The sequence below is a fragment of the Meleagris gallopavo genome, chromosome 1 (assembly GCF_905368555.1).
Source record: "Meleagris gallopavo chromosome 1, MGAL_WU_HG_1.1, whole genome shotgun sequence".
NCBI lineage: Eukaryota > Metazoa > Chordata > Aves > Galliformes > Phasianidae > Meleagris > Meleagris gallopavo.
The window spans coordinates 44,823,480-44,837,945 of record NC_139404.1 but is presented as its reverse complement, the minus strand read 5'-3'; the positions used below and the strand labels follow the sequence as shown (position 1 = coordinate 44,837,945).

General features: G+C 40.5%; 1 protein-coding gene across 1 annotated transcript in view; it reads left to right on the top strand.

Annotated features, from left to right (window-relative positions):
• Positions 1 to 14,466, top strand: part of FGD6 (FYVE, RhoGEF and PH domain containing 6) — a 67,732-nt gene that overhangs the window by 1,196 nt on the left and 52,070 nt on the right. The window contains exon 2 of the mRNA XM_085223216.1: positions 7,859 to 10,295. Within this exon, the coding sequence (XP_085079342.1) occupies positions 7,859 to 10,295 (2,437 nt within the window). The remainder of the gene's footprint in view (positions 1 to 7,858; positions 10,296 to 14,466) is intronic.

Sequence of the window (14,466 nt, the reverse complement as noted above, 5' to 3'; positions counted from 1 at the left end):
GCTGTTTTAAACCGAAAGGAATATGGATTTCAAGCAAAACCAGAAGCCAGGTTCTCAGTGTTTTCCTCTCAAATATGCCAATTTGTTTTCTAATCTAGCATTAATTAAGTTTTCTGGGCTCTCTTGGATAATCATAATTTACTGGAAAGTCAAGAGCCATAGAATGCATCCTTCCGCGCCATTTCATTTATCCCCAATGGAACTGATTTTGGTTAGCTCTGAAAACCGGGTAATAAAACGGCATATCACCTCCACTTAACAGCTGGATTGCATGTTCACATTATTAAGTAGTGCTACTGGTAGTACAATTCACTGCTGCCTTATTTTTTTTTTTTAAGAGTTAAACAGCTGTGCAAATAGAAGATCTGTGTTAGGGGGTGCCCAAGAGCTTAGAGCTGGGCTGTGAAAATTAAATTGGATACAGCAGTAAGTTTCTGTAGTCTGGGTGGGTTGCCAGGAACTAGTAGTCACTGCAGGGCTTGCAGGGTCTGCTGTGCTGTTAGGGTCATGTTGTGATGGATTGAGTGGGAAAGGTGGAAAGGGAGGGATTCATGTGAGCAAAGTCACTTGGAAAGCAAAAGAGAAAAGGATGCTGGGGAGTATTTGTAAGGGGAAAGTGGGAAGGCTTCTGGAAAATGTGAATTTTAGTGAGGAATTAGAAGGGGAAGGCATAGGGAGTGCTGGTGGGCATGATGGTGAAGGTGAGAGGCTGTAGAGGGTGTTGATGGCGGGTGAAGAATATAAGCTATGTGATAGATATTTTCTTACCCTCACATAATCTGGGGAACAGGCAGAACGGGATCAGAGATTCATGATCTCGTTGACAGTGGTGTGACAGCTTTTGGCAGTTTGGATAAGAAGCTCATGGGCAGGGCACGGCTAAGGAGACTGAGCGCTGAGGAGACACTTGTAAAGGCTGCACATCTGCCTCTATGTGCTGTTACAGAATTAGACTTCTGAAATACATAGACATGCTTTATAAGGCTGGTGCTTAAATAGAAACACATCACCACCTCCGTTTTGGTTTCAGTCCAATGACCTTTGGGATCTATTTCCTACATTGAAATTATTTAAACTGCAAATTCAGTCATTACGCTGTTTTCGTGCTGTGTAAAATAGCTTTCTGATAATTGGGTGATAATGCGGATTAAATGTGTAAGTGTTCATGTGAAGCTTTCAGGTGGGACTTGTATTGCCTTCTGCTTTTCATCCAAGTCAGCTTGGAGGGCTGGAGGATTTCTCTGGTGTCTTGTTTTAAGGTAACTCCACAACAAAGCAATTTGGTAGAGTGTCATCAGTATTGATTCAGTATTTGAGGTTAAGATTTGCAGAGATATGTGACTTCAGCTTGGTAAGCAGGACTCTCTGGAAGGGACAGTGATACCTGAGGTGGGGAGAGAAGATCTCTCACAGCCTCTGCCCGTTTCCTGAAGCTGTGGAAGGCAGCAGTGGCCCAGCCTCAGCTCTGCTGCAGCTTGCCTTGTGCCTCTCTACATGACACTGTGCTTTTTCTGTTTTTTTTTTTCTATTTCCTCCACAAAATTGTTTCAATTAAATCTCAGCCCAAAGCTGGCTGTTACTCACTGATAGGTAAAGCAGTTCTTTCGTAGCTGTTGCCTTCACTTACAAAAATGTATATGTAAATCTGGACTTCTTCAGAGTTAAGTAACTATAGCGCTTACTTAAAACACTTGTAGATAATTTAAAACCAATTGTGCTGCAATGAGAAACCTGTGGATGGTTTCACCTTTCAGTTGCAGCTAATGTTGCAGTGCTTGCTCGTGTGCTGCACATTATTGTATGTGATGCTGATGAAATCACATATAGTCATTTTCTGCCTGAATCTATTGTGCTGTCTCCAAGTATGTGCTTTGCCTTTAAAAGGGAAAAACAAAAGCTGAGTTATGAGTTTGACAGTTATTATTTCTTGCTGAAGAAACAGCCCTTATTTGTGAATCGATACTGATTATTTAATGTAGGCAGAACATACAGCTCAGATTCAAAATCTGACTTGACAGCAGCAATGAGAAATATGTAGTGCATTTTAATGTCAAAAATGTAAATCAAAGGAAAAAAAAAATTAGCAGGAACAGAATAAACAAAAGCAATGTGACTTTTCCAATCAAACCTCATTGCTTTCAAGGGCTGAAGAAATGGAGCCCACGGGGCTTAATGCCCCTTTAACCCTCCAATATGTCAACTCCTATTATAGTTACTTGGCCTTATCTCCAGATGTGATCTTAAAAGGTTGTTTATGTGTCTCTTGCACTTATCCTAAAGTTTTCCCCAACTTTCCTGTGTTATTTCAACAAGTTGCTGGACAACCTGAGATTTTGAAATTAATGTTTTTCTTTTGCAGTTTGTTTAGGATGTTTTCTAAAAATGTGGTGGCTGGAAACCATCATTCTCCCTTGTATTTTAAAAACTACACATGTTCTCTTCCAGGATGTCATGACTCACTCCCTTTCTCGTTTACTTTTTAACATTGTGACACCTGAAAAAATTAAAGTCTCTGCTTAATAAAACAAATGCACATTCGCAGGAAATAAATTAATGGACTCAAAATATTTTTTGAGGTGTTCATCTAATAAAACCTTTGTGTAAATGAAAGTAAAGGAATTGAACTGAAATGTCTATTTGAGTCATGAAAATTTAAGCTGCTTGAGAACAGGTCTGCAGCACTCTGTCTGTTTCTCTGTATTAGCTGCCATCACACTGATCTTTGCATCTGTCCTGAACATACAGCAATAACATATAGCCTTATATTCTGTGTGGGAAGACAGGAATATGCATAGGGTCAGCTATTACAGAGTAGCTGACTTATCAGATTCACAGGTTGGTTTACCCTGTAGCAATTGACTATGTACCTGTACCTTAAATCTAGGATCCGCTCCCATAAAAATCCCTTTATGTCACCCTGATGAGTCACTTCCCTGCCTTCCTGCCATTCCGTGTTCAGAAAGAAAATCACCTTCAGGCAGGCTGCAGGGCCGTAGAGGAGAGTGGCCTTGGGCAGCTGGAGCCCATTCCAAGGGGGGTGGAGCCCGGGAGAGATGCCCCTGCCCATGGGGAGCATCTCAAGGAGCAGGATATGGAGCTGTGGCTGCACAACTGGCTGTGCCGCCTAACAGACAGGCTACTGGGCTTTTGTGTTTATTCAATATCCTTTTGGCTTGGCTTGTCAAGGAGGACTAGGGTAATAGATCACAGTCCACAAACTTGTTTTCCTGCAGCTGGAATCTTTTGTCCTCATTTTCTTGGCCAGATGCAGGTGAGCATAACTTTTTTGTGTTCTTTCGCTATTCCCAAGTGTGGAGGTTGTTCACAACTTGGGAAAACGTTCTTTTAACACCACTGGGTTTATTGCATAAGACACAGTGCTATGTGAACTCTTCCCACTTTTCAACTCTGTTCAGCTTCTTTCTCCCTGCCTTTTTCCTACGTATAAATGCTGGCTGGCAAGATAACATGGTGTCAAAATCACAGGAGACTTAGAGCTGTTCTGCTACAGTTCTTCAAGTCTGCATTGTCATACTGGCTTTCCTGCTCGTTCATGATGTTGCATAGGTGAATAGATGAGCATTTTTAAGTGAAATCCTTAGTTGCCAAATCCTATCATCTGACGGACAGAAACAGGCATTTTCAGGCCAAATTACTCAGTGTAAGTTGCTCCAGGATGTTTCTCTCCTCCTGTAAAACCAAGTGAAGGTAGGACAGGAACATGGTTCCCTCAAACAAGGCTGAGTGTCACAGAGAAACTCAGCAGGATGGGATGGGTGTAACATTTTCCTCAGCACACTGGAGGAGATAATTCACCAGAGGGACAGATGTCAGCTCTGTACTGTGACCTGAAGATGGACAAAGAGAGTGTGTATGCATTCACCCACAGTGCTAATGGTTATTATTGTTAGAAAAAAAATGTCCTTTTTCAACTTTTTTTTTTTTTTTAAAGCGTTGGGAGTTTTGGTATTTTTAAACATTTTTTTTCCCCTTCAGCACTGTACGTAGTGTTGGCTGTTTACAGATAAGCAATAGATTTCCTGTTGGTGGTGGCAGTTTTGTTAGTCGCTTTATTTATGGATTTCTCCCTTTCCCTATCCAAGCAGGACAGAGGATATCTCTGCCCACTTCTGTTTCTCCCGGCTATTTAATTCACTGGTGCAAATAAAACTGTGTTTCTACTCTTACACTTGGTTTTCTTTCTGATTACCTGTGATGCTAGTCTGGATGCAGGGTTCCTCTCTGAACATTGGGTAAGATTGGATGGGAAGAAACGGTGATTCTCTGTTTCAGTCCCCTCAGTAACACAAGGTAGGGAATCCATCATTCAGTCTAAAATTTCTTCTGAAATTACCACGCATCTCAGAAAGTGAGTTTGGGTTGATTGTAGGAGCTGGTGACTCAATCCCAACCATAGGCAAGATGTTCCTGGAGTCAGTTATCTCTAAGTGTAATAATAACTCTTCTTTCTAGTTCAGCTGTGGAATCTCAATGTGTCTTTGTTTCTTGATTAAAGAGCCATCTACTATGAAAATCTCTCACGTTTCCGCAAATATGTTGTCACTATCTCACTTGTTAAATTCTCAGCTAAAGGAAGCAGGATGAGGTTTCTTGGCATTTGAGGTGTGATTTTTAGACCTTAGATAGTTCTTATAGCTATTTCTTGGATTCATTCCAAGTTTTCCTCTATGAATGCCAGTGGTGATGGAGCATATCACATATAACAGGTGTCTGGCAGGTGTGGCACATACAAATATTTTCAATGCCCCTCATCTTTTAATAGTTCTCTTACTTGTAATCTGAAGGATTATTTAACCACCTTAGCTGTAGACTTGCATTTATCTTATATATAAAATATCTATCTACAATGATTCCTGAATTCTCTTCAGTTTCTGCTCTCCTAAGAGTAACCAACAGCTTCTGTTCTTAGGTGAGTAGTTCATTTTAGCACCAGGAAAAACCCTGTCATTCAAACAAGTCACCACATTGGGCTTTTATTCTGTAATGCTCCTTGATTATATTTCTTGTTTTTCACCAGAAGGCTTGCCTTCACTCTTATCAAGAAGTCATTCTTTCACGACTTCCAGTCATTCCTTACACCTTTATATATAACAGTTGCCTCTACTTAGTTTTTTTTTCTTTTTAGGGTGGAAGAAATGTTCCTTTTAAAACAGTGCGCTACCTAAACCTGGTTTGGATTTGCACACAGTGAATTAAGTTTACAATCAATGGTATTTCTATTATCAGTTTCTAATTGCTGTATTGTAATTACACTTTTACCCTATCTTAGCTAGTTTTTGTTGTTGTTGTAAAGAAGTTCATCACTTGTGTTTTTTATAAACTCAAAGGTGTTTGGTTGAGGAAAATTATTGGTGTGCATTCCCTTCCTGTATTCTTCACTCTTACAACACACATGTACATATGGGCTCATCTCACAGCTGCTGATGCAGTCATCTACTGCAGATCTCTCTTCATGCTGAGACTGTCACGTGCCTGTTAAGACATTGACCCTTATCCATTCCAGATGAAGCTGGCAATCATGTGAAAGCAGATAGTGGGGTCTTTGTCTCTTCTTCCAGTTCCAATGGTTTTTAACATTCAAGTCATTTGAAAAATTCTGGTAGGCTTTGGAAGTCCTACCGAATCACGCTTCTTAACGAGAGAGAATTTTTCTGGCTCTATTCATTACCCAGGTTTCCAGTATTGGCACGCAGACGACTTTACATTCTCTATGTTCTCATGTTTTAGCTGTGAATCTCATAGTATTACATCGTACCTTCTCATTGTCGTCCCTTATGAATACCAGCTGAAAGCCCTGCAGGTTAATCCGGTTTGATTGCTTTCTGAAATATTAGGCAGTTCCACTAGAATGAAAGAAGCTTTGGAGTTTGGCAGACATCAGTTTGCAGAGTGGGACAACTAATCTGTGGATATCACTTACCTAGTTGGCGTTTCATCCCCTGAATCTTCTGCAATCTGTTCCTCTCATTAGGGGGTCAGGAAGGATTCCCAGGCAGTCTGTCTCTCTCCTGTTTTCAGGGAGCTACAATAGCTGAATAAATATTACAGAGCGTGGCCCCATAGATCAGGGGTTGCCCATCCAAAGGGTTAATATTTTTTTTCCCAGCAAACTATTGTCTCACTGTATGGGAAATCCCTATCTTTGGAGAGGAAATAGAAGGTGGTACATCCTTTGCAGTAACTGATAACCAGGTCACTGTGGCTCTCATTTTTGGCTATGTGGAGCTTTACCTTTCAAAACAGTTCTGCGCTCCCTCTTGCAAAATGTCTAAAAAATTGTCTCTGCCATCAGATTTATCTCTTTTTTTAATATAAGTGCAACAAGGACAGCTATTCTAAGTCTAAGCAAAGTCAGTCTGGATACCATTTAATGATTCATGTCCTAGAAAAACATCGTTTTCCTGTTTCTATAGTGGAGACATTGTTCCTGGCTCTCTGCTTCAAGCAGTGGCGTAGTGTTTGGGAAATGCTTGCATCTGAATGCATCTGCCTTTTTTTTTTCCTTTCCTTCTTTTTTTTTTTTTTTTTAACATCTAGATTCCTTTCAAACAAAAAGACGAAACAGAAAAACGCTCACGCCTGAAACCTTATTCTTATGTTTTCAAGTTAGAGACTTGAATAGAGTTGCAAATTTATAGTAATGAATAAGAATAAAAAGCCACCAAGCTCACAGTTCAAATGAAATAATTAATAAATGGCTTATCCAATCCCTGTGCTGTGTAAGATCAATTACGTGTTTTCTTGAGATTTTTATTTAACATATGTATGACTTTCTGGAAGTGTATGAAAATACTGTTCAAAACACAGCTAATAAATACAGAGATAGTACATATAAAAATAGAGTGAGAAACTCAATTACTGTACAAGTGAGTCTTCACGTATCAAAATCCTTCAGAGCACTTAGAAATTACTTTCTAATGTATGCGCTGGTCATAACTTATCTCCTACAATGTGAAAATGTTTCAGGCATATTAAAAAAACAAATTCAAAAACAAAATAAAACAGACCCAGAACACAGTAGTGTCCAAGTTCCTCTTGTGCTCTTTTTCCTGCCCTCTACTCTCTTTGGGCTTTGTCATCCACTATAGTGGGGTCATAAGTCAAAGATAGCAGTGGTGGCTGTTTCTAGGTCACAGTACCATGTTTGAAGAGTAATTTTACACGTTGCACAGAAATAACGTTTTACTCATACGGTAGGAAAGCACTGACTTGCTGCAAATTATTGCATTAACTTAACACTTCAGCTCATTACACTTAACCAGTGATGGTGACATGCAAGTTTTACAGATGGTACAACAATCCATCTAAATACTGTTTGAAAAGAAGAGGAAAGGAAAGGGGAATTTTAGTTTACAGTTTTCCAAAGATGGCAAGGGGAGAGGAACTGAACTGTCCTGGTATTTACCCTGTCTATTCTGTTATCTTTGTTGCTTACTTTACACTAGCCACTTAATAGAATTTGCAGGATTTTTGGAAGGTGTTACAATGATGAGACTTCAAAACCAAGTTAATCTGTTTTGTTTTCTTAGCATCATACTTCAGTATCTGAGCAGGGACATGCATTTTCATAAAGTTAGACTTTTTTTTTTTGACAAATAAGTGACCCTTGAAGACTTCTTTCATCAGCCCTTGTTTGGACCTATTAAAAAGAAGAAAGGCAACTCACAAAAAAACAATGGTAGGGAAAGGAGGAATGCTTTTAGGAGAAAAAATATATACATATACAATACCATATCAATATCCTGTTGATTATGTGAGTTAAATAAAGACTGTGGTGCAGGTGAAGTTGTTCTGTAGGCTGATGGTGACTAATGTCTTTGTTTTCCATCCTTCCTAGAAATTAAGAAGCCGCCTGTGGCCCCCAAACCAAAATTTGTGGTAGGACACAAGGCAACACCTCCACCCGTTGCACCAAAGCCTGATGTCATGCTTTCTGGTGTTTTACAAGCAGCAAGGAAAACTAAGCCAGCTGTTGCACCAAAACCGAAGGTTCTCAAGAGCTCATCCATTCCAGAAGTTAAGCCTCCATCCTGCGCAAGGAAAGGCACCAAAAGCTTTGAGGAACACAGAGGAGATTCTTCTCAAACACTGGACCACTTGAACTATAAAAATGAAGTCTCAGAAGGGGGTACTGATAACACAGCATATATTCTGCCAATGTCATCTTGCAAATTCGAATGCTTTCATAAGCTTGGAAATGGGGAGAACACTTGTAAAACTCAGATCATTCTTGAGCACTTTGAAAACTTAGAGAATATCAAAACAGGTGAAAAAACTGCACTGGCTCTGGGGAGTAGTCCCAGTGAAAAAATGGCAAATAGAAACCAGGTGGTTGTGAAAGCCAGCATTTTGGAAGAGAAACTTAAAGATGTTCTAACTCATGGTGTGTTCCCCAACAGAAGTCCTGTGAGGCACAGGAATGCAGACAAACTTTACAAAGGGGATGGCAACAGCTCCAGGAACGATGTTAAAATAGAGTTTTTGGAACTTGTACAGTCATCTTCTGAGATAGCTAACGGGAGGCAACAAAATACTGGCAGTAAGCTCACTGAAGACGAGTTTCAGACGTCTGAAACTTGTCCTAGTTTGAATGAAAATCACAGCAGTTGCTCTTGCCCACCGAACCAGGAAATCCTTGAAAATGAAAATGTAAATAGCAGTAGTTTGTTTTCAGGTGAAATGGGCGTGAAAATAGACACTGATAAAACTTCCTCTGAAACATGTTCAGTCCTGAGCTCAAAAATGCTTCCTATCCCTAAGCCAAGAAAACCACGTGCTGCGTGTCTTGTCCGTCAGGATGGCATAGACAGCATAGGAGAAGGAACAAAGGAACCATCTAGTTCAGAGAATGATTCCCTTGGTCCTGCTGAATGCAGCTTTAAAAAGCCAGCAAAAATTAACGTCCTTGGTCAGAGCGTTTGCTATAACGATCATACGGAAGCGCTTAATCCTGAAAAATCTGAGATAACTCAAAGTGTCACAGACAGAATGCATCTGAGGAAGGAACCTGCTGATACTGAAGAGTCAACGCTGCAAAATCTGTTGCCTCAGTTATCACACAAAACTTCTGATTTGGTGGAAAATGTTGAATGTTCCTTAGATATAGACCATAACTTAGGTAGCTCGGTGGATAGGATGACAGATGATGCTAGTATGCCAGATACTGTGGACAAAAGGACTAGCTTTATCAGATGTGATACTTTGTCCATGAGTTTGCCAAAGCAAATAAAATTAACTGGCAGTCAGTACCCACCTACTGCTAATAGCCTCCATGTTTCCCTACAGAAAGTGGAAGATAGGGAAGCTAAAATCAAGGATGAAAGTTCTCCAAAAATCGTTCCTAAGAAACCACAGCGGCACAGCCTACCAGCTGCAGGAGTGCTGAAAAAAGCTGCGTCGGCAGAGCTGATTGAGAAAAGTTCTTATGCTTCCTCTGAAGACAAATCAAGCAGCGTTCTGGAAGGATCTCACTTCACACGCACTCAAGCCAGGGAGCAAGGTGCGCTATCATCCTGTGACATACCCAAACGTTCCTCTGAGAAACCCGTCTGGAAGTTACCTCACCCTATTCTTCCGTTTTCAGGAAATTCGGAGTCATTAAAAACTGCTAGCATTGCTCCCAGCTTCAGTCACGTGAGTGCTGTGACAAAGCCCAGAGCCAAATCTCTCTCTTCTGTGGACATGGAAAGGACAGACAAGCCTTGCAAAGACCCGCAGAAGAAAAACAGTTTGAAAAAGTTTCTCAATGTGAAACTGTCGGTTTGCTTAATGAAAAGTGACTTCCAAAAATTTCTGTCTAAAGGCAGCCAGTCAATGGATAGTTCTACTGCTAACCTTTCCACTGGGGAAGGGTATGGGAATGGCAACAACCGACATGTATCATCTGTCGGCAGTGAAAGGAAAGCAAAATCTGCTAAGGCACGTTCCGTAGAAATAAGTAGTCCTGCACTGCAGAAGAAGAGGCAGAGAAATAGAAGCCAGCCTGAGATGCGAAGTAACCAAAGGCTGGAGTCTTCAGATGGGCACTCACTGCCAGGAGATAATCTGTCCCAAATGCATTTGAATTCTGTAACCAGCAATTGTGCTCCTGAGTATGAGAACTTGCGTCACTATGAGGAAATACCAGAGTATGAGAACTTGCCTTTTGCTATGGGTGCTGGTAAAAATCTGTCTTTGGAATGGCAGAATTCCAGCCACGTGGAAGACCCGAGCCCCAGCTTGTATGAGATGGAGGAGCCTTTTCAAGCAGCAAGCAGGCGTGTGAGACATGGCAGGTAAAATAAAAAGAAAGGGCTGGTTAAACATCTCACTTGCAGCTTGGTGGTTGTAAACACATTTAGAAGATGACCCTAGAGGGTACATCCCTTTCATGAGATGTCAACAGAACAATCACTGACATGTATCTTTGCATGTGCTTTTGAAGTTCTGAAAACTGCACTTGGTGAAGGGAGTCAAGAGGAAAAATAAGCTTCTTCAAATATGATTAAAATTTTGGTAATGCACACACGTGCTTTCCCAGATTTAATTAAAGCATTTTGATATAGTCACATATTTGTATTCAAGAGCACTTAAATAGGGAGGAATTAACCTTACTCCAGTCTCAGGATGAAGTGGAATAAATGTTCATAGAGTCCATAGTTTCTATGTTTGTAGGGGAAATGAATATATTTTTAGATCAGCTGATACAGCTGGAAAAAGCAGGCGAACTTTTGGGTATGCAAATTCTTGGGTCTTGAAAGCTTTTCTGGTGTAAGAAAAGATAGTGCCTCTCCTTGAGTGCACTGAGTGTTTTGTACCTTTCTATGCCCACAGATACAATAAAACTAGTGGAAGTGCAGGAGTTCTGTGCGACCTGTGCAAAATATTACTAAAATACAGGGTTTTGTGGCAGGTGATAGAAAGCATTTGCTGCAGGGAAGGGAATGAGCTGCTGCTTTGTTGTCCGAGCAGATGGAGGAGGTAGTCAGTATCAGCAGATTCAAAAAGGGATTGGACTGATTCACAGATATGTCTAAAACAGATGCTAAATGGAGCAGGTGGGAGCAGACCTTGTAACATCTGTGGTGCTGTGAATGTGGGTGTTGGCAAGAAGAGTGGGCCATGTGGAGCAGGAGGCTCCCACATTCTCCTGGTGGTAGAATCCTTTGACCCAGCTTGGTATTACTTAACTTCCTAACTTCAGCTGATCTGTCGGTCTTAGAGATCCCTAAGTTTTGTCTCACAGCAGAGTGAAGGATTTAAACAAAATAGACAGCCTGTATAATTCATAGTTCCAGCAAGCCTCTTTATACTCTTGAGAGTATATACATATTGATGAGAACAAATGAGCTAGGTTATAATCACATTTAATATTACTTTTCACTTAGGATTACTAAGCTTCTTTCTGGATGTGTGCACTGCAAATGTATGCTCTGAAGACTCGGAGCTTGCCATTCTCTGGAGGAGTTTACTCTTTTAGAGGAGGAGGCAAATATTTTAAGTGGCATCCTTTGTTGGTAACTGTTGATAAACTTGATATTCTCAACACTGGACTGATGGAAAGCATGAAGCTTTACTGTGGGAAGTAGGATTTCTAGCTATGAGCTTCTGGCATTGGTATATTTGTTCATATGTTGAATATTTTTCTTGTTTACAGTAGGTTGCTTTTTTGTTTTCATCTTCGCATTCTTTTAGTGCTATGAGTTCACGACTTTTTGTTTAAACACAGTTTTTTAGTATCTTTTGAAAGTGTTGACCCAATTCTTTTAGTATTCCCCTGTTTTGGTTTACCTAAGAAGAGCAAGACCAAACTTAAAGAAGGATATATTTTATCTGTTTGATCTGTTGTAGGTTTGTGTTGTGGTTGTGGCTCAGGTGTCTGTTCGTCTTTGCTTTAGGAAACATGAAGAAATGTTTTGCTGGTTGAATGAAGCACAGCAGGCATGAGTCTACAGGCTCTTCAGTTTTCTCACCTGGAAGAGTGCGTGAGGTTTATAGCTATTCACTCTCCACACCTCCCACTGTACCAACAGTGATGTAAGGGTTTGAGTGATCTTTTGCACCCTGGCAAATCTGTACCTGAGCTTCCTAAGCTGGGTGTTCTTGGAAGAACTGGATTTGTGTCGTGTTCTTTTGAAAGCACACACAGAAAAATGTAACCCGAATACTTCATTTTAGTTTTTATTTTAAACTAGGTTGCGTAATCAGAATCTGCCATAGGGAATGATTTATGCATGACATTACTTTCATAGGGCAGGGGACAAAGAAATCCCAAGGAGCAAATGGGAACAGGGCAGTGCTGCCCTAGATCAGCTGGAGATGGAGGAGCAAGTGCCAGGGTTGGTTTCAGCTCTGCTCGGAAGATGCTGGGGTGCTTGTGCACCCAGAGCCAAGCAGGTAGTTTTGCCAGTTTTCTCATACATTATTTTCCCACCTCCTTCGAATCCTCTTTATCAATGCCATCTTCCCTTTCTGCATAGCTCTTTAAGAAACTCTTATTATTCCCTGTGCCAAGTGATGTTATAAAACCGGTTAGAGAAATAGTGCCGATGTTATTGTAATAATTACTGCTAGCATTTTCTCAACCTGTCAGAACATGTGCTTACCTTTTTCCATACATTGAAGCACACTGAACTTCTGTAATGCTAATGGGATGTAATTTTCCTCATGATTAAAGCCAGTGTACAGATTCACAGTCTGATTCCTTACACTTCTAATCATAAAGCATATATGCAGAATATTCATTCCGAACACAAAGTTTGCCATTACCAGAAGAGTTCAGTAGGGTGTAGCCAATGTTACTTTTTTGTGTGTGTCTGGAGGAAGATACAAAATACCCAGGGCTTCAGCAGCTGAGAAGCTGAGAAGTTTCCTCCTGATCCCATCTAGTGAAAGCGGTAGGCTTTAATGGAGAATGTTAATAGCTTGTGTTGCTTTTAGCCTAAATTCATATGTCTTACTAAATTCAGATACTTTCGATTTGCTTTCGCCTCCCCCCAGGAATTTAAATCTAGAATGGCAGGCTTGGGTAATTAATAGTGCGGGTATCAGTTGTTGCTAGCCACTTGATTTTTGAGTTATTTGATGTTGGTCTTCCTGCTGCCACTGTGGGGTTTGACTTTAGGAGGAGGGGAGTGAGCGTCCTGAGGTGGGCTGTGAGCCATGATGGGAGGCACAGCTGGTGGGAGGAGGCTGGTGGGCCCAGGTGGCTACCAGCACCTCGGGGGAATATTCTGAATACAGTCACACAGAGCCCCTGTAGCAGATAATCCATGTACTGTTCCCACAGTAAAATAAAGTAGTCTCTTGAAATAGTTTTTAAGGATTGTTTGTTTTGCTCTGTTCTCCGTCTTTGATAACCATTTTAAAATGACTAGCAAGTGTGCATTTGTTGTTATGAGGATTCTGTGAAGTGAGTGAGGAGCAGATGCTGTGGGATTGATAGTGTACAGTTAACATGTAAAATAAGTTTTAAATATCACTATCTGCTTGCTGGTAACAGCAGGGAAAGCAGCTTTTATTTTTATTTATTTATTTTTTTCCCCAAGCATTGTGGTTTTGAGAAATATGGTCCAGGCCTGAAATGTGAGTGAAAAGTCAGTGCTGCTTGTACCAACACAGTCATTCTTGTTAGTATTGCCAGAGACCAGTTGAAACAGTTCTATTTTGAAGTAACACTTCTTAATAAAAGAGAAATATTTATACATCTGTTATCCTTCTCAAAAACAAACTTTCTGTTGAAGAAGAAGGCAAGATCTTCCTTGAAACTAAGTAAGAAAGTAAAATTGAGTATACCTATGTCCAGTAATTTAAAAATGCAGAGGAAAAGCAAAAATGGCTCGAAACGTATGTCATGGTGCAGAAAACATAAACTTAAACTTCTCTGGATTCTGTGGGCTACCTTGCATTTTTTGCATAGTTTCTGGCAATGGAATTATTCTTCTGGTTTAGCAAGTCTTTTCTTTCACCCTTCAGGAAGAGCATGATGTATTTCCTGGCTATTTTTGGCAATGTTCCTTCAAGATCTTGCAACTGTACATGGTTACTAATGGATTTGCATGAAATGTATAGCTGTGTCACTGTATTTCCTGCTAGGATTTTCCTTCTGAAAGGGCTGTGGAGGGGGAGTGCCATGTGACAACAATGCTTCAAGATCTTAGTGTTGCTTTCTGTGTACCCTGCTGCCTATTTTCCTCCATTTGTGCTGATTTAGAATAGCCCATTGATTTTTCAGAAATGAATGTCTCAGTGCAAAATGTAAGACTTGGTGCTTGGACTTAATGATCTCTGGAGGTCCCTTCCAACTGATTCTGTGATTCTGTAAGTTTAGCTATCAAGACTAAATTCTGCTCTGATGACTGAGTCCCCAGAGGCCAATTGTGTCTCCATGAAAGCCTTCTTGGAATAGTGAATTTAGTACTGAAATCTGTGTGATTAAGCACTTGGCTTTAATTGGTATTCATTCCT